Source organism: Ambystoma mexicanum, chromosome 1p (assembly GCF_040938575.1).
Source record: "Ambystoma mexicanum isolate Mex_15411 chromosome 1p, UKY_AmexF1_1, whole genome shotgun sequence".
In the NCBI taxonomy this organism is placed as follows: domain Eukaryota; kingdom Metazoa; phylum Chordata; class Amphibia; order Caudata; family Ambystomatidae; genus Ambystoma; species Ambystoma mexicanum.
Genome location: NC_090921.1, coordinates 435162505 through 435183122, shown reverse-complemented (window position 1 = coordinate 435183122; position 20618 = coordinate 435162505). Strand labels below are relative to the sequence as shown.

Below are 20618 nucleotides of genomic sequence, written 5' to 3'. Positions count from 1 at the left end.
TCACATTCTTACTTCTTTTGAATGCACATCTTGGAATGGCAATAGATAAAACCAGCTGTTGATTTGGTGATATCTCTGCCAAAATCACCCAGATGAAAAGACAGTGCTGCACTTGAATTGTCCAAGAGGCCTTGAGTCCTGAGAAGAGGAGTAATGCATAGTGATCTCAGTGAATCATGTGAGAAATAATGTGAGAATTAAATGAGGCAAGTTTCCGTCCTCCGCCTCAGAGATTTTACATTTTAGACTCAATTGTTCCGTTTCTTCATATCAGTTGCTAATGGTAAAGTATTACAAGAGCAACAAAGCACCTAATTTGTGGGTTGGCAAGATTGCACAGGTACAGATGGTGGCCTCCACCAGATGAAAATATGTCTGCCCAACCTAGGTGCCTCAAACATGCCTACTCCTTTTTATCAGCCCTCTTTGTTCTTGCCTCTTGGACATCTTTCAGTTTTGACAACATGGACCTATAAGAACCGTGGGCTGATAAAGAGGATCCAAGATGTAACCGCGGCCCAACTCTGTAAAGTCTTTTAGCAACTGTTTTCTATAGGGAGAGATGTAAGGTTGTGTAAAGTGTTTGTGCCAAGCCAAGTCCACCAACTCTCTGGACTGTGATGCCACTCTTTTAACAGCATACCGTGGCGGTGAGTCCAATACCATTCTCTTTTTTTTGTGTAAACCAACGTCCGTGTGGTGCGCTGCATCGGGGAAGCATTTTGGTAGATATAGGAGTTGTTTCCAGAACTGGCGTTCATACAAGCCAACTCGGGCTCAGCAGATTCCACATCCTTACTGTAACCAAGGAAACTATGAATGTGGCAGCCGCCACTGATTGAAGGACAGCCAACACTTTTCTTGCAGGTGACATGTCTTTACTGTACTGACATTATCAGTGTGGGTGCTACTAACACCACAATTGCAGCGTAGGTCTTCACTGCACTGCTAATGTAAGCACAGCAACAGTCCATGTCATGAGCGTGATGGGTCAGGGAAGGGGCGTGTAGAGGGTAGGGAATAGGTAGAGTCTGTTTGGGGCTGAAAAACCTGTACCGCACAAACACAAAGTAGGTGTGTATGCGGCAGGGCAAAAACAATGGGAGTTAAGGGTTGCTCTTACTTTGAACAGAAATGGCAGTGAAGGTGTTGGGTGGGGTATTGAACATATAGGAGACTGCAGACCTTATGGCGCACAAGTGATCTTGCAACAGAGACCAGCGCGGTTATTGCAGCAATGGCAATCACTGTGTTGCAAACCCATGGAACTGTCTCAAAATATTATTCTATAACCTGGGAGACCCCTTCATTACTAAGGATAGCAAGAGTCCCAATGCATGAGAAGACAACGCCAAACTGAAGAAGCTTGTGAGAGAGCCTTGCTGCCGCAACTGCCACGACCTGCCTGACTGCAAAGTTCTGTTCGTGTCTGAGGACACCGTACTTCTCGGGACAACAGAAACAGTTAACAGATCATGGATCCCTCTCTTCCCCTATCCTAGCGGAACAGCTGGTTTGAAAACCTCAAAGGACTAGTCTTCTAAGCAAGGCCTCGCTGTTCGTTCATTCTTGTGAGAAACAGTCATGAAGAAGCAAGCACACCAGAAAACACTGATTGCCATTAAATTATAGTGTCCTAGCTTCTTGTTACAGAATCTATGAATCGTTCAAGAACTTTACAAGTATCCTTGGAACTTTGAGAAGTCCAATTTCTTAGCTGAACTCTGGCCACTGCAACAGACCGGCAACTGTCTGGTGCTGGCATCGTCCTACACTGTACTCCACCTTCAAGGGTTTGGACTTCCTCTGGTTCAATACCTTCTCCAGTGGGCCAGCCATCATCCTCCTTGCCTCCAGTGTTTCGTTGTCACCACTGGAACAATTTCAGAACAACCAGCGCCAGTGAATTTTGACTTATAAAATGAACAGAGTTTGGGTTCTTGTGTTTGCCTACCACGCATACTGGCCTGTGCAATTGGAAACGCAAAAGATGGATTGTATCCCTTGCAGCCAATAAGAGGCCAGTCTGCCATCTCCTTTGATTCCTATAAGAGGTGGATTCCCTAGTGAGCGTATTCAGATTTCTAGATACCCATGTTGACCTGACTAGTGGATTTGATTCCCAAATAATCTTCCAGATGCTGGACATTGTTGGTGACCTCAACAGGCAGGGTCACCCATAAACGAAAAGTAGAATCCCAATGATGAAATGTCCCTCTGACTCTAAGAAGACCTTCTGGAAAATATTGGAAAAATCCCATAAAACCACCATTATGGAACAAAAAAGAACTTCTATGACAAACAGATTAAGGAGGCTAATAATAACTCAAGAACATTATTAGAGCTTTTAAAACTCCTGAAAAAACCTAAAGCCCAATCTGCACCGTTCTCACTAATGGTTCAGGATTGTATAGAAGTGCAGGTAGCTTTTGCAGCAAAGGTGGCGAAAGCTCGGAATAATATTTAAAAAGACCTGGCCAAATCCACACCTAATGATAAACTAGTGAATAAGCTGCCAATCAATAAAGAGCAGCTAAAACGTAAGCTTATGCCTATCACCATTCCAGACATGAAGAGAAATATGGCCACAATGCACCCCACGTCATGCCCAGAAAACACTCTTCCACCTAAAATGATCCGGGATTATAAAGAGGCTTACGCCCGTTCTTTACCAGATTTGTAAACTCCTCCTTCTGAGGCAAACATGTCTGTGAAACCATCAAAGCTGTTAGATTCACCCCTCTGAAAGAGAAACCTGGTCTAGAAACAAAGGACTCTAACAATTTAAGACCAGTCACTAACTAACTTCCTTTTGGAGATCCTGGATAAAGTTGTTATGTTACAGCTTCAAGCTTTTGTGGAGGCCAATAGTCTCTTACATAGTAGGCAGTCCAGTTTCAGACCATCCCATAGCACAGAAACAGCACTCATTGACCTCCAAACACATAATCTGGAAATAATGGACAAAGGAAAGTCTGGACTGCTGGTCCTTTTAGATCTATCAGCAGTGTCCGACCTCCTCGACCTCTTTACACCTTGGGAGATCTAGATAACTGTGTGAAAGAAACAACTGAGTGGGTCCAGTCCCTCCTGACACATCGTATGTCTTGAATCTGCTGGGGGGATGCTCCATACCCACCGGCCTCCATCAACTGCAGAGTCCCCCAGGGAGTCTGTTTGTCTCCCATCCTTTTTAATTTATATATCAGACCGCTTTCTGGCCTTCTTGAGAAAATAGGTATATTTTTTACCAACTGCTGACGAAACACAGCTCGTCTTCGAGATCAGTGGAGACCATGACTTGGATACGGCTAACCTCCAAAGCACGTACAGTATAATTGAGTCATGGATGACTAAAAGCTGGATGTGCCTCACTGGAAGCAAAATAGAATTACTGATTTTCTGGTCTCCTCAGGTCAGAACCAAATTGAACTCAGATTACCTGAGTTTCAAAATCCAGATAACATCCCAGTAATAGGCAAAGTTAAAACACCAGGCGCCTATCTTGAACATTTCCTGAGTGCAGAAGCCGATGTTAACCAGGTCACTAGGAATTTAACGTACTACCTCTGCCTATTAAAACACATCCAACCTTTCCTTTTGGAGACACACTCTCTGATTATAGCTAGAGCAATCATACTGTCGAGATTCGACTATTGCAATACCCTCCTGGTTGGTGCAAATAATTCATGCCTTCAAAAAAGTCAAATCATTCAAAATGATACTGTACAAATCATTAAAGGAATATCCAGATGAGAGCATATCTCCACCCATAAAAAAGACCTGCATTTTCTCCCGGTACTCCTGCACATACATTTCAAGGTAGCCACTCTTGTCCACCGATGCCCCATGGGACTGTCCCTACCTATTTCGTATCACTGGTGTCCCGCAACAAACCCACCAAAACCTTGCGTTCATTCAATCTGGCACAGGTCAATTTACCTAGTTTCAAACGTACCAATGGTTTCGGAAGGTCCTTCTCTGTTCAGCTCAAATTTGGAACTCACTTCCCCTGAATTTGAGACAGGAAGTAAACACAAGGATGTTCTGCTGGTCTTTAAAAACCTTACTCTTAGAGTAAACATCTGACTAACGGTACCGGCTGGACGCTCCTGGTCTTTTTCCCTTCCTGTCCTGTTCTTTATGTGTGTGTAATTGTGTGTCCCAGTGCCTGCGGGCCTTCGGCGCAATATAAATAAATTCATTAAATAAATAACTTCCTATTTTGGTTTATGAACCTGTAACTTACAACAAAGAACATCTTTGTGTGGACTCTCTTTTATTGAATGTTAAATGTGGGTTACGCTGCACCTTAACCACCCCACTGCCATCCTAAGAGTTGCTACTACTTTGCTATTTTCACCACTAGTTTTGTGTCAGTTTACCTCCTCCCTGAACACAGGGAAAACTCCAGAAGCCAATGGTGATTGGACAGAATTTGAGTAACATGCTTGGAGTGGTTGGTATGATGATAGAAAGGGCTGCAAACACCAAACCCCCCTTAAAGGGAAAACCAATCCTTAGCGATTGCTGGCACGTATGCATGCACTGTATCGACAGAGAAGATTGAGGAAAGGGCATTTGGTGGTGACAACACTGTCGATAATAACATTGTCATCAAAGTGCCATACTAAAGACCTGGGACCACTCTAATAAAGAAATGCCTATTTGTGAATTCAACTAGCTGGATACCACTCGCCCCAATGTTTTCTTAAGAAGTCTCGATAAATGAAGATCTGTCTCCCTGGTGGCCCAATTCATACACTCAAACAGCCCATTGAGATGTGCCAGTGACAGGGCAGCAGTCCATTATAACATGAACTGCCCTGGCCTTCAGGCTGAAACTAGGGACTGATCCTGTGCTCATGCCTAGAAAAACTTGTGTACAGGTGTGTTATAAATGACTTATATCATGTATCCTATGTATACACGCAATCTTCTTCTCTGTGAATCCATGCATCCCACTGCAGTGTTTCTCAGATGGTGCCACCTTTATGGTCTCACAGTCTGGATGAATCAGGTTGTGTGACATTTTAAAGTTTAGTAGGGCAGGCCCTTGGTAAATTTTGTGCTCTGAGATGATTTTTCTGTATCTCGTTGACAGATCTGTTGGGCTCTCTAGTCAGCTTCTGGTTGGCTTTTAACCATGTAGTGCTATTTGCTTATCAAATTGCACCAAAGGATCCAGATATCGTGGGAAAACCATTGAGCACTTAGAATCTGTAATGTGGGAATTTTTCTAATTAGAGTGATATTTTCTCGATGTGCCATGAAGCAGGTCTTCTGCAGAAGGCACCTTACAAAACCCCAATAAATAATGAAATTAATTGCTATATTTATAGTTCTTGAGACATGAGTAGAAGTAATCACGTGTGGCAAGGGGTGGGGCATACATGTACCTTTAACTCAAATTGTTTAAAACAAATGTTTTAACACAGAATTTGGCAGACCCCCTGGACCGCACACTGCCCCTATCACCGTTCCCCACGAAACACCAATATTGCCAAACCTCAACTCACCATTTAGATTTTATGGGAAAATTCAAGCAAAAATATGGAGCTAAAACAATTCAACCAGTCGAGCAATAGACCCAATAGCGCCTGCTTCCTCATTCCAAAAAAAGACTTTACGATGCCCCCCGTCCATCTTGAACCTATGGGTCGCGTGGTCTTTTGGTCCATAACCAAGCAGCCTCAGGTCCACCACCAGCGACACTGGACAGAGGTCAAGACATCTTTCTACATGGGCCTTTAGTGGGACAGGAGATTGTTCCATCAAATACATCAGACAGAATTCCAAATTCCCCTTTTCACACAGACCACCACTAGGATACAATGTGGATCTCACGCAAAACTGTACAGAGAACAGATGTTCCTCACACACACCACCGCTGGGATACAATGTGGATCTCAGGGTAACAGAACAGAGAACATATGCTCTTCACAAAAACCACCACTGGGATACAATGTGGTTCTCACAGAAAACTGTACAGAGAACAGATTTTCCTCACACAGACAACCACTGGGATACAATGTGGATCTTACAGAAAACTGTACAGATAAAGGCCACCACTGGGATACAATGTGGATCTCACACAAAACTGTACTGAGAATAGATGTTCCTCACACAGACCACCACTGGGATACAATGTGGATCTCACGCAAAACTGTACAGAAAACAGATGTTCCTCACACACACCACCACTGGGATACAATGTGGATCTCACAGAAAACTGTACAGAGAGCATACGTTCCTCACACAGACCACCACTGGGGTACAGTGTGGATCTCAGGGAAAAAGGTACAGAGATCAGATGTTCCTCACACAGACCACAAGTGAGACAGTAGAAATCCCATAGACGGTGAAGCGGCAGAGACTAGTGAGGCTTCCTCACACAGGTCATCCCGGCACACAGTATGGGGGTGTCCCATCATAATCTCTGTGTGAAGTTCTGCTTACGGTCTTCATTTATTGTTCACGTCATACCTCAGAAAAGAGGTTCCAGGGAGAACTCTGTGTTCAATAAGTAGCATTCATTTCAGTTCAGACATAGACAAACAGGGAATATTTAAAATGCTGAATGAACTAGACTCCAATGGCCAAAGATGTAAATAAGGAAAGAAGAGAAAACTTGTCTAATGGCTGTGGCCAAAATGGACCACATTTCGAACTAGGGCAACCGCACAGAGGATGCTACCGGCATAGAAAAAGCAGACCTGCAAGGGCCAGAGTAGACCCAGAGGTGCCTCCACAATTGGTGCAGTAGCTTCCCAGTCATGATTTACTACACCAGGTTCCCTCCCATGTTACCCCGGTCTGGGCGAAATTATCATTTTCATCCCCATGCATGGGTGGCCATCACCACTAACAAGTGGATCTTGGACATCGTCAAGATACAGATATTGTATGGAATTTCACCCACTGCTACACAACATCCCACCAAGAAGGGCAAAAACATTACAGAAACACTGTCTGATATTGGAAGCAGAGGTGGCACATCTGTTTCAAAAGGGGTCCATCAAGTAAGTCCTCCCAGATTAATGTAACACAGGGATCTACTCAGTCTACTTGAATGTATGTCTATTGCTTGATTTCTTTTTTGCACATTTTTTTTTTTGCTCAAATGTTAATTCCCCCAAATGGGGGAGATGCCCCAGAAACCCCCACTGCCCATATCCCCCCAACACCAATAATGCCTAACTGCAACTCACAATCTACATTTATTGGGAAAATACAAGCAATAAAAATGAGCTAAAACAATTCAACCAGTTGTTTGTCAAGCAATAGACCCAATACCGTCTGCTTTCTTGCCCCAAAAAACGACTTTAGGATGCACTAAGTCCTTGACTTCCACCCTCAAAAAAGTTCCTAAATGTACTAAAGTTTCGAACGTCAAGAGGTCATTCCATTGCTAGTCAAGGCACATCACATGGGCACTCTGAGCATGGGTGATGCATACTCTCATATTTACATCTTACATAAAAAACGCATATATCTAAGGTTTGAGGTCGGGCTAAGTCATCATCAGTTCAAGATTCTGCCTATTGGGCACCATGTGTGTTCACAAAGATTCTAGCGTCTACCCTTACTTAAATGACTGACTTGGGACAAAGTGTTACCAGAACGTACAAAGGGACATAGCCTCACTCTATTAATTAGGGCTTTCAGAAAACATCCCCAATTCAAGTCTTGTGTAAAAGTACATTTCTCAAGTAAGGACATGGAGCAGAAATAAAAACACACATCATGATGGTTTACTCATTAAACAAGGGGGTTCAATTGAGTCTGGCAAGTGTTCCTCTTTTTTAGCTGGGCATCAAATACACTGTGAGAAAAGTCATGAACTGCTGAATATTATGGCTTTGTGCATTGCCAAATGCACCACTACATGAGCCCTTTGCAACATTGGCTCAGTACAAGTTGGTTACTAGCCATTGGGTGCTGGTGGTAATAACAAAGTAAGTTGTACTGAATCTGAAATAGTAGTACAGCTTTAGTCGGCATGATTACAACATGTACACGTGAAAATAAGAAGTAACAAGATATAATCCTTAAAACACAGTAATCCAACAATTTTCCCTGTAATCAGTCTAAAACAATAACACATGAATCAATGGTTGCAGTACAAAGTGCAACAGTGGATGCCACAAACATGTTGACGAGATCATATTTATTCATGCCCACCAGTGGAAATGGCCATTATGACAGAGGCATCCTTACAAATTGGAAAGCACATCTTCACATGCTGATGGTGCAAAGAAGGTGGACTCTAGAAGAGGCTCTTCTACACATCAACATACTAGAGTTCTTGTCCGTCCGCAATGCACATCTCAGTATCCAAACACTAACATAGGGCAAGACCGACCACACCAGAGCAATTTTTAATCTAAACAAATAGGGAGGGGGGACTCTTTAATTCTATTGCAGGTGGCACAGCAAATCTTCCACAGGTGGATAGGTCAAAAGACTTGGCTGCCGAGCCAAGATGTCCTTGGTGTGGCCAATTCTCTGGCAGACAACCTCAGTAGGCTTACACAGCAAGAAGGTGAGAATGAATTGAGCACAGGTGCTCAGACACATTATAAAGAAATGACACACTGCATATTTAGACTTGTAGGCAATAAGTACAACGGCCAAATGCCCAAGCTTTGCATCCAGGTACCCGGAAGTAGCTAGGATCCCAGGGCAATGTGCTGTGGTTGACATTCGTGACATGACTTCAACAAGTGGCCATGTTTTGTAATTTGTTGTACAAAGAAGGCCATGCACCCAATGGGGGCAACAGCTATTGACAATGTTGCTTACAATACCTGTTGGATTTATGGCTACTGTTTAACTCCTTAAAGGTACAATTAACAACTTTAGCCACATACTGGTGTCTTATGGTGGAAAACCTCAGTGGTGAAAGCCTTCATGGAAGGAGTTAAACGCATACACCCTCCAATTGCCAACCAGGCTCCTAGTTGGGATCTAAACACTGTCCTACACAGAATAATGCTTACATCGTTTGCTCCCCCCTTCATGGATTTTCACTGAAGCACCTAGCATATAAGGGGGTCTTTTTTTAACAGTGATCACTCAATAGTAAGAAGGGTAAACAAACTACAATCCTTGGCAGTTGACAAGCCCCTCGTTACCATTCACAAAGACAAAGTGGTTTTCAGAACTCACCCATGCTTCTTCCCGAAATACATGTTCAAGTTCCACATGAACAAGGTTATTGAACTCCCTGTTTTCTTACAGAATCCCAGTGGCAAGAGTGGCGAGAGCACTTCATACACTAGATATATGAAGAGCAGTAATTTAATTTTCTACAAGGACAGAACTAAAAACCAAATACAAACGATAAGCCAACTCTGTTTCCTTTGCTACAGGACAAGAGCCCAGCCCTGTCACTGAGGCCTAAAACGTCCCGATGGATATTACATTGCATTCATAAATGTTATATACTAGCACAAATGACTCTTACTACCACTCCAAAGGCTCATTCTACTAGAGGGGCAGGGGCTAATCTAGCATTTCTAGGAAACATACCTCTAGGTACCATTTTAAGGCTGCTGCAGAGGCATCCGTATGCATGTTAACTAAACAGTACTGTATAGGTAAACAAGAGCATGGTCAGGCAGTATTGCAAAACCTACTTTCTGCTGTCCAACCCGCACATCCACCACCAGTAACACGCTCTGCTCACTAATCTATGCATTGAAAAGCTAAAGAGATGTGCAAGCCCCAGAAGGAAAACCTCATTTGCCCAGTAATAGTCTTTATGGTGCATGCTTCTGTTTAGAAGCACATACTTCCACCAAATCTCCCTAATTTACACAGGAATCAATGGTACTTTACTGACTACCTAAGGGGATATTCTAGGTGCAAACATCAAACGGCCTCTACGGCCATACTATTACACTCTCACTTGGCACAGAAAAGAAACAAAGAGCTTGGGCGATATGGGCCCTCTAGGTACCTGCACACATAGATATAGTGTAGTGATAGTATGACAGGGACAGCCCTGTGAATGGTATGCAGTGTTTTGAGCCCCGAAAGCAAACATCAATATTTATTTTCAGCCACTATCCAACACTTTCCCCACATGTTCCCGGACTGGAGTTTGATTAACTGCACCAGTTCTAAAATATGTTCGAATGGCTGTTTAGTGGTTGTTGCAGTGGTGAAACACATCCCTGTCAATGCCTATTTTTACTTTGGTAGGAAATAAGTTATAGTACTCCAGACCTAGCACTAGATTGCGGAATGTCACAAGCATGTGACTCTTAACAGGTAAAAACACCAGAACGACTATTACTGGGTGAGTAATGTCTGTCATCACCACTGAGGGACCCAATATGAAAAAGCAATGACATATTACCATTGAGTCTCCCAATATGAAAATGTGATAACATGATATCACCACTGGGGGATACAATTAGAAGAGACAGTAACATATTGCCACTGAGGGACTCAATCTGAAGGGACAATAACATCATACCACCATTAAGGAACCAATATGAGGGGATGATAACATGATATTGCCACTGAGGGGCTCAATATGATAGGGACATAGTATGATATCACCACAAAGGTACCAAATATAAAGAGACGATAACACAGTATCACCTTAGAAGGCCAAATGTAAATGGTGCGATAAAAGGATATCACCAATAAGGGGCCAATATGAAGGAATGATTATTACATGATATTGCCACTGGGGTCCCAATATGAAGGGACAGTAACATGATATCACTACTAAGGGCTCAATATGAAGGGATGGTAACATGGTATCACAACTGAAGGCGCTTATATGAAGCAACGATAACATGCCTATCGCCACTGACAGGCCCATTATGAGGGATCAAAACATGACGTGACTGCTGAGTGGCCCAATATAAAGGGACGATAACATGATATATCACCACTGAGGATCCCAATGTGACTCATTCTTTCTGTAGCATTATAAAGTGTAGTGATAAAAATGCACTTCCACTCTAATCGTGCACATGATGAGGGAGAGTGAAAATATGCCAAAAAATCTGTGTGGCGAAAAATATAAAGTGAAACAAAACACACGTATTATATAGTTCCTAGCTTGCATGAGATTTCATTGAGAGTAAATGCACGGGTTCAGTCAATGGGTATGCCTCCTGCAAAAACTTCCATCTAACCTGCAGGTCGCATCAGCCCTTCCAACTCAGCCTTTCTTTAGAGCTCGCTAAAAGGAATAGCGTTAACTTGTATGTTGCATAGTTACTGTAGGAGTCTGCTTCAGGGCGCTAGCTGGAAAGACGACACAGGAAAGCAAATGCATATGATTGTAATTGGTTGTATTGTGTATTTTCTTTGCATAAAAACTCCTGATCGAAAAAAAGAATCACAAAACATTCTGAAAATGCCTGCGACGTTATCAACTGTAGGATGCAACAGAATCCGGTCAGGGATTTGAATATATACGCTGCAGGGGTGGACGGGGAAGTAAAAGAGGCCCTGGCATTAATGTTCAAAGTGGCCCCATATTACGCATTGTCCAACAGCCCTATTCCTATTCGAATATTTGGAAATAAAATAGGTGCAGGGTGCAAATGTCTCCCGGGAAATCTCCACCGCTCCCTAGAAGCCTTGATACCAGGCATTTAGAATAAATTATTATATTGGAAATGCACCACAAACCGAATTGCCTGGTCAGAATTTTGCGACATCAGGAAGGAAATATAGTGTCATGGAATGGTATATGAATGTAAACAGACCCCCTTTGCGCAGCTCTTTCGCGCTTCCGGAGGCGCCTTTTGCAAACACCTCCATATTTTGCAATAGGCCAGTAGGGGGGAATGAACATGCTGGGACTACACCAGTGGGGTAAAACTTCTCTGCTTGTCTGACTCATTCCTAATTTTTCTGGCCATTTTAAATGTTAAATTTTGGGTTGTTCTCTCGCAAACTGAAAATCGCTGTTCGGAGATGTGCGCCTACGTTCTGCGAGGGGGTTTGGAGGGGGGGTCACTGTACCGTGGCCTGACTAGCGAGTGAGGGGGGAGGGAGTCTTGTTCAACACACAGCCGCCTCCAAGCGGAACAAAGTGCTTCCTTTTTTTTTAACACGCCACTTAATTCTCGGGAAAAGCAGCTTTTAAGCTGTCCCAATTTCGGCAGCTAAAGCAACCTCTGGGGGTGGAGTGCTGGGGGGGGGGGGGGGCAGGGGACGGGACAGATTGTTGCCTTGGCTTATTTGCTGAACACAGCGAGATGCTGAAGCTCAGGCCTTCAGGTGCCAAAGTCGGAAACTTAGCTGCGGGAGCGCATCCCAGCCAGCCTCCCTCGCTGCTCCAGTCCGGTGTTTTCCTCTGCCTTGCACAGTCCTGTGGCTGAACGGGTTGTAGACGCTGCACTGTTTTGAAGTAATGCAGCAACCATTCGTAATTGTATTTCCCCGGGGTTTCACAGAGCCCTTATCTGGTGCTTTTCGGCGCGGACATTCCCGATGTTATTTCCCTGGGGTTTAATAGAGCGATTTTATTGTAATGTTTGCGAGAGGGAGGGGGGGATGCCCTTCTTGCATTGGATGCCTGGCCATTAAGTGAAAGGAAGCTCAGCCCTGTTGAGTCGCCATGGCAACACAACAATGGCTGCAATTTTCAGAAAATATTTATGCACGATGCTTCGCAGAATCAATGGCATCTGTGAGCCGCATAGCCTTCTTCGCTCGCCCAATTTTGCCTTCTGTTGACCTGTTTCCTTCGGCGAAGTAGACGGAAGACCGACTGAGGCAAGATTAAACCTTCGGTGTGGCGATATCTGTAGAGGGGAAAGAATAGGGTGGGGAGGCAGAAGGATATCAGACTGAGCTGGTTGCAGTTCCGGTGGGGTCACGACGGAGGGGTCCCACCTGCTGCCATCGGAAGAGCAGCAACGGCAACTTTTAGGGGTTAGGCCTACCCATCTTTGGATACCACTGGGCTCTGTTGCATCCTTCGGAGGGGACCAGGGCCAATGCTTGGAGTGGGGGACCGGCTGGCCCAGGTGTGAGGCTGACGTTTGGACATGACACTGGCCGTCTGGGGCTTGCTGGCAGGCCGATCGGGCGCACTTCACCTCAATGCCTGCTTCTCTTTCCGCAGAGGATGCCTTTCAGAAGCTGGCCGTGGAGACCTTGGAAGAGCTGGATTGGTGCTTGGACCAGCTGGAGACTCTGCAGACCAGGCATTCAGTCAGTGAGATGGCCTCCAATAAGGTAAACTGACCATAAGTGCCTGCTATCCAGTACCCCAAGTGTTGGTGATGCCCCAAACTGTACCAACTGTCTCAAGTATAATACTCTCATGTGTTAGCGCTCTAACTCTGGATCAAATAGTCAATGTCGTTTCTTACACACAGTGGATTCTACAGTTTCTTTTGCTTTTGTATTTGGAAACAGAGTTTATCCTCCTTCCACTTGTGGCAGAGTTGGATGGGCCATAAGGAAATGGGCAAAATCCCCAACATGCTGGTGCCCCAGAAAGTTTGATATGCCTGCGGCTGAGCCAATCACAGACGCGTTGGCTCTTCTGGAGATTTCCCAATTTCCTTATGGTGTTGTCAGTGCATGGATGGCAGGGAACCAACCAATGAAAGTGACATGTCCTCAAAATAACCTTTATGATGATGTTTGACAAGCTGAATGAACTCTACGTTGTTCCATCCCTATTACACGGGTTAAAAGCTCAGCAGATGTTATGTACCACCATTGATTCAAATGCGCTATTGTGACGTAAAGCTGGTTTGCAAAAATGACTATGAGGTCCCATTTTCCCATCTCCTCCCCCAATGGTTGACTTGTGCTAAAACCCATGCTAGTACTCTTGGTGGAGCCGGGTAGCGTCGGTTTGGGTGGGCAGCCTCCTGGTTCTTCTGTAGTTCTTTAGCCGTCTCAACTACCTTTTCCTATGGCATCTTGGTTTGAATGTATAAAATGTCCCGGGCCAGACCAGTGAGGAATACCATATTTTTTACTGGCGATGTTACACTGCGGAACAAACTTAATGTTGCTTTCATTTAATTTGTCTGCTCACATACTAAGTGGGCGCCTAAGGACTTATTTATGATAACTATATTGTACATATACCCAACAGGTGTTGTGCTACTGGGTCTTCATTAACTAGCAGATCCGAAGCCCATCCGTGCAATGGCATAACATCTCATCACACAGAGCTAGGCCCTGCGGCCTGCTAGATGCCGTAAGATCTGGTGTGTCCTAGGCGTGGTCTAATTCCTGCAGTCTTAATACTGTTTCCATAAATGCTGCATGCGGTGTCTCGGCTGAGCAGGGCGAAGCCCTTCAGCATCTTTCACCTCTGACTTTAGTTGAAGCACCAGGTTGGGAGACAGTCAGACTAACTACAGCGGAGTCACTTCATCAGAGTCATAGGCGCAAATAACGAAAGTGATGTCACAACCCCTAACTCCCTCCATTACAATAGAGGAATTGACATCACTGGGACTTTGAGTTTTATAATGGCATGTTTTTGTAAACAATCTACATGAAAAAATGGAGACGTAAGCATGTTCATAGTGACAGGTAGAAGACCTCAACACACAGCTACTAAAAATAGCGACGACCAAAGTAACACTATTAGAAAATCCAAACCCCTATATAAGAGGGGTCTCCTAGCGGTCCAAAGGCAAAATAGGGGAAGAAGATGCTCCCAGCAATTGATCCCAAAGAGAACGTATCTATAAGCAATATCTTAAAAGTGCCATGGATGCACTTACTCAGAGCATTGCTGGCCTGTTTCCCCCTCCCTTCTCCTTTGTACTTCCCACCCTCCCTCTACCGTTGCACTTCTCCTTCTCGCACTTGTACGATCTGAATGACACAAGGCCTAGAACGATTGTTTGTCTTGTCCTCGCTCTGCCTTACCTTCATTGTCCTGTTGCGCTTTCGTACAGGCGCGTTATAAATGACGTTTATCATATTATATCATACTCCTGGGAGTTCTGCACGATTGCTTTTCTTGAGACTCTTAGACCTGAAGCTTCTCATGCAGATTTTGGGAACTGTTGGTTCTCGCTTTTCCTAAGTAAATGGATAATTATCGCACCTGCCAGTGATAGCAACACTTTTAGAACATATTGTAGAAGTACAAGAACAGGGTGTGTCTGAACCTCAAACAATCAAGGATTCCTTCCACCCATAAAAATGGGACGAGTCGATGTAGTAGTCAATATATATTGCAGTGGCCATTTATGACCTCATGGTAGGGGTTGACACGGTGGACCACTCTAGCCCTGCACGGGGTTGGCCACATGTCAGACCACCAGCAAAGTTGGTTTCAGTATTTTCAGAGAAGCCGTGGGCCAATATTTCTCAGAGTTTGCCATCAGGCTATATCGTACCCTAAAGGTCCTTTGTTTCACTCCTCCCTTTGGGTATATGTTGTAGATTATGTGATCACATTGGATTTATTGAACCCATATGACCCTTTTGCTCAAAGCTGTCAGAGCGCTTTTGTGGTGGGTGAGTTTGTGATGCTTACATGTTTTCGGTGGTTACACCTTTGGACTGTTCGCTGTCTGGGGATGCCTTTGTCTATCCTTTGTTTGAGTGCCAGTACCTTTTTGTTCCTGATTTGAGTGGGAAACACGTTCACTTTCTGGCCCCAGTTGTCATGCATCTCGTGTGTTCCATGCATGTTGTTATATAGTTATGGTGGTGCGCCCTTAGGCCTCCGGGTCAGTGATGCACTATATAAATGGAAATAACATAACATAACATGGGAGCTATGCGGGGCACCCGCCTGGAATGCTGTTGCGCAGGGTGCGGAATCGCCAGAAGAACAGAATATGGATGTTGGAGGCCGATAGCTAGGAGTTGAAGAGACAAGATGTACTGCAGCTGTTGTATATAACTCAATAAAGAAAAAGAAGCTTCAACCAAGACCAAGGAGTACATTATCATGTATTATATATACTTTCTTGGGGTGCAAAACAGAGGTTCCTTGTTGGTGTGTGGAGGTTATCCCTCATTTGTATTTTATGTGATAATCATAAACATATATTTTACAGACATATGCAGGCTATGATCATATCTACCACCTATCATTTTACAAATGGCAACATATAGAGCTTTAGCTGTCTCTGGAGGATAGCTCAGGGGCAATGTGCTTGCCTTGGAAGGAAGACGCACAGAGAAACACAGGTTCGATCCCTGAGTCCGCACTTAGAAACCTCTGGGTATGAACACGTTATAAATAACCTATTATACCATATCATTGTGCCCCTATCAGACTACTGGTGAGTGAAACTAGACTATTGGCTTACTCAATGTACATCTACTTATTATTTTACAAATAATTGACAACGGATTGCCTAGAAGGTGGTTCACTATTACAAATATATCCATATTACACCTTCCGTGACTTTATTACATTGGTTGCTAGTGGAATACAGAATCCAATTCAAGATCTTGTGCATCATGCATATAGCTTTGAGGTCCAAAGGCTGAAGTTACCTACATATGATATGATATGATAATTTATTTATATCGCGCTCGTACACAAGTGTTTTAGAGCACGACCAGGCAAGGGAGGGGAAACAGGGGAGAACAAACCAACAATCTTACTAGGCCCAGTGACATTGAGTATGCGCAAGTGCATGGGAAAGGGGGAAAAGTGCATGGAAGCGGGAGAGTGGAGAGTGCAGAGCAGAGGAGAACATAATAATAAATACAAATAAATAGATAATATAGGCAGTGAACAGTGGTAGTGCAGCCAGCAAGTAGTCTCGCTCCTCTCTACACCCCAATCAACAATTTCAAATGCAGGAATTCTTTTTCGATCAGCAGTTCAAGATTCAGAAAGACAAAGCGCAGAATCCAGGCCACCTGGGTCGAGGGCAGTGGTGTTGTGTGCATTTCATGTCTTTCTCTCTGTTCCTAACAGAGGAACCTTACTTTAGGAACAATGCCGAGATGGCTTGGTTGAAACACGCCTGTACTAAAGACAGTCGGATCTCCGACCAAGTACAGCATCAGGAACCATACACAACAAAAGCAACTCGCAGCTATCAGTCCAAGGAACCGCATCCAGAAAACGGAATGCAAACAGGCAACCCCCAAAGGCAACAGGAGTATAGGTGATGTAGCTACAACACAACTACCTGGTGATGTCTGAAACATTGCTCACCTACCCAAAGATCTGACAGTACACACTCCACACTCTGAAATGGGCATTTGGTGAAAAACTAGCATGCAACAAAACAGCCAAGTACATAAATACAAATCAGTATAAGATATCTACCCCCACTTAGACCAAACTCCCACAAGAACATAATACTCTTTTTCTCCAGCCCTCCCCACACCTCCCAGGAGTACAATATGAACAGCCAATGAGCCCTCACACATGCCTCACCCCAAAATGTCATCCTGCATTTTCCATCCTGGATTATGAACATCAAAATGACTGTGCACATGATATCCAGCTGTTCCCCACAACAGCAGAATGTCACAGTTTGGGGTTGCTTCCTCAATATTTAGTAATGGAAAGCTGGTGCTATGCTATGTTCTGGTATTAGGGTGTACCACACACTGCTGCCATGTTCATGTTTTCCAGGCACTCATGTGTATCTGAAACGGAAAAAGGGCAGGGATGGTTGGGGAAGTGGAGGGAAAAGTCACAAGTACTGTGTTTAACGGTTGGTGCTAGTAGTACCAGGAGCAACTGGCATCTGTCTGGGTGTGTTGTGTAGGTGGGTTATGATATGTACCCAGAGGCATTTTTATTTCAGATAAGAGACCTGAGGGGCATTGTGTGTTTTGGTCAGTGCATGGGCTTAGCAGTTTAGTGGAGATGTGTAGACTTGTGACTCTGTTGGTGTGGGCGGAGGGTTTCGTTTAGCCATTTGTGCCGGCGAGCATGTGTTGAATGAGGGTGAGAGACATTTTTAAAATTGTTTTTATTGTTGGGGGCGAGGAGCGGTTCTGTACGGTCTACCATTCTTTTTTGGGTGACTGTGTTTTGTATGTTTCGTGTTTTCTTGGATATTTGCTCTTTGTCATATTTCTGTTCCATGTGTCATTACCTGGTTCTATGGAGGTGGTGGCGCTGGAAAGAGCTGCATCCCTTTTCTTGATATGCTAATCCGATGTGGTTGGGTTGCTGTGGTTTGGACATTTTGTTGGGTTGCCCTTTGTTGAATATTTGGCCATTGTGTTCACTGTGGGGTGGCGTTAGTTGAATGGATGCTGAGTAGTGTACTGCTGGCAGTATTGTTCGCGACGTGTTGTAGTCTGTATGTCTTACGCTGGGTTCAGAGCAGTTTTCTATTCTGGTGTATTGCATTTAAGTTTTCTAAACATTAAAGGGTCTTCTGTTGTCTGGATTCTTTCTAGATGGAGTGCCCAAGTTTTGCAATGAGGATTGTGATGAATCGGAAGATGTCATCACTCCTTTTCCAGAGGTAGCCTCTAATCCTGACCCTGGGGGCGGCTATTTGCGGCAGGATCACATGAGTGGAGGCGACCCTCAGGGGGAAAGTCTGACATCATCAGATGAGACAGGGTATCCCCCTTTTCCTTTTAGGCATACCCCTTCCATTCCTCATGCCTTAATAGCATAGGGTTCAATTAGGTTGTGGAACCACTATGTGGAAATTGGCCAGGGCCCCAGTGCTGACTTTACAGGCAGTGATTTATGATGCTTCATAACTAGATCCCAGCTCATTATAAATAGCCACATTTTTAAGACTCTGGATATGGCGAGCAAGTGGGAACAGATGGCATCGGAGGATCTTCCAGGCATGACATTAAAACAATTTAAGGGAAAAGTTAAATACATTCTGGGTGATTTTGCTAGGGAACAATCCATCATTAACCTAGCAACTCATAATCATGCCTTGAAATGTATTTGCTATATTCAGGAGATGGAGGGTGTGCCCATTTTTGTCAAAGAGTTCATAGGGAATTCCCTGATTGTGGAGAACTTAAAAATAAAATTTAATTCGATCCGACCACGTGAAATAGTGGGGGGCTGGACTCAGAAATCGAGGGCACTGCGGGAATGCCGTTTGTGCGGCGAATACAATATGGAAACAGCAAAACACCACCTGACACATTCTGCACTTCTGCAAGTAGGCCTTAGGGAGGATTTAACCATGGACGGTATCTAGGGTCTATTCATGAGTGTAGAACATGAAGCGTGTATTATTTATTTCAGCCTATGGCCAAGTGGCTTTTAGATATTTTTAACATTTTAATGTAAGTTAATTTTAATATGGATCTATACCTTTTAGATGTTTATGTGTGACAATTAATTTCTTTTAAGATGTGATAATGTATTGGGATGTGCTAGGATGCCATCAAAGTTGTTCCTTTTGTGCCATATGATATTGAGGGTTTGAGGATTTGGATTTGTGAAGGGTAGTAAAATAAATAAATAAATAAATAAATAAATAAATAAATAAATAGCATATTGTGATCACCCCCTTCAACAACCATTAAAGCCTGCTGATAGTATCCCTCAATATTCTGTAACCAACAGAATGGTAAAGACTGAGATGAGGAAGAGGGGCAGAGTCCTGCTGAATACTCAGCAGAATCAGAAGGAGTAGCCTAGCATTTGGAGGGAGCTGATTGGCTCTGAGCAACTTGCTTCTTGGAAGCAGGAGTTTAAAGATGGAACAGCTGAAGGTAGCAGAGAGTTGCAACCGGCTAGTTACTGTCGGGGAAGCCAAGTGGAGAAGCCCACAGGCAAGCAGGGAGACGGCGACAGAAGAATGACTACAGGAGCTGGTTTGTTGTGCTGGGCTCGCAACAGGAAGATAAGAGGACCCTTCCTTGCGACTGCGGGGACCAAAAAGCAGTGCCTATGCCACCTGAACACCGAGAAGGGCTCATGAGGTAGGCAGGAGCTGATAAGGATGTAGAAGTCGCCAGATGAAGCCGGTTAGCCCATGAAGTAGAGGCAGAACGCCAGGGCTCTTCTGTGTGTTTGCCATGAGAAATGCGAAGAATGCCAGAGAAAGCCGGTGAGCCTGGGGAAGGGAAGCAGGGCTGCCAGGGTGCTTAGATAGCTCCCTCAAATACCTATAAGTGCCAGGCATATGAGTCGGTTGACCCCGAGCATGGAGGTTGAGTCACTGGAACATTTAACAAAGAAAGTGAATGAAAGAGGGTGCTAGATGTGTGAATACGAGAAATACCAGAATAAAGAGAGAACTTGGAGGGGGGTATACCAGTTATTCAGAAATTTGAAGAAGGAAGTAAATGAAAGGTGGTTTTAGACCCAGTGTTTTGGTGAAAACAATACTGAATATTGGAACTGTGTGAATGCAAGAAATGCAGGAATAACGAGAACGCCTGGCAGGAGAATATACCAGGTGTCTGGTGAGTCTGGGACCCACACCCAAATTGTGTAAAGGAATTACATGAGAGATCCTGGCAGGAGAGTACACATGGTGTCTGGCAAGTCTGCGATCTGCACCCAAACTGCGTTATTTTGAAAAGAGTATCCCAAGGAAGAGTCATGCCCTTGTGGTTTTGAATTACAGTGTTTGTGGAAAAGAATTGGGGAAGGGAGTTATTACTCCTGGAGTGGATTGTAACACTGAACTGGATAACCCAGCCCTTTAAGATAAGTAGCAATTACCATGGAGATGGAC

At 44.1% G+C, this 20618-nt stretch overlaps 1 protein-coding gene across 5 annotated transcripts in view; it reads left to right on the top strand.

Moving 5' to 3' along the window:
• PDE4C (phosphodiesterase 4C) overlaps positions 1–20618 on the top strand; it is a 1504034-nt gene that overhangs the window by 1230569 nt on the left and 252847 nt on the right. For all 5 annotated transcript variants that reach the window (XM_069649259.1, XM_069649258.1, XM_069649260.1 and 2 more), the window contains one exon: positions 13106–13218. In XM_069649259.1, the coding sequence (XP_069505360.1) occupies positions 13106–13218 (113 nt within the window). The remainder of the gene's footprint in view (positions 1–13105; positions 13219–20618) is intronic.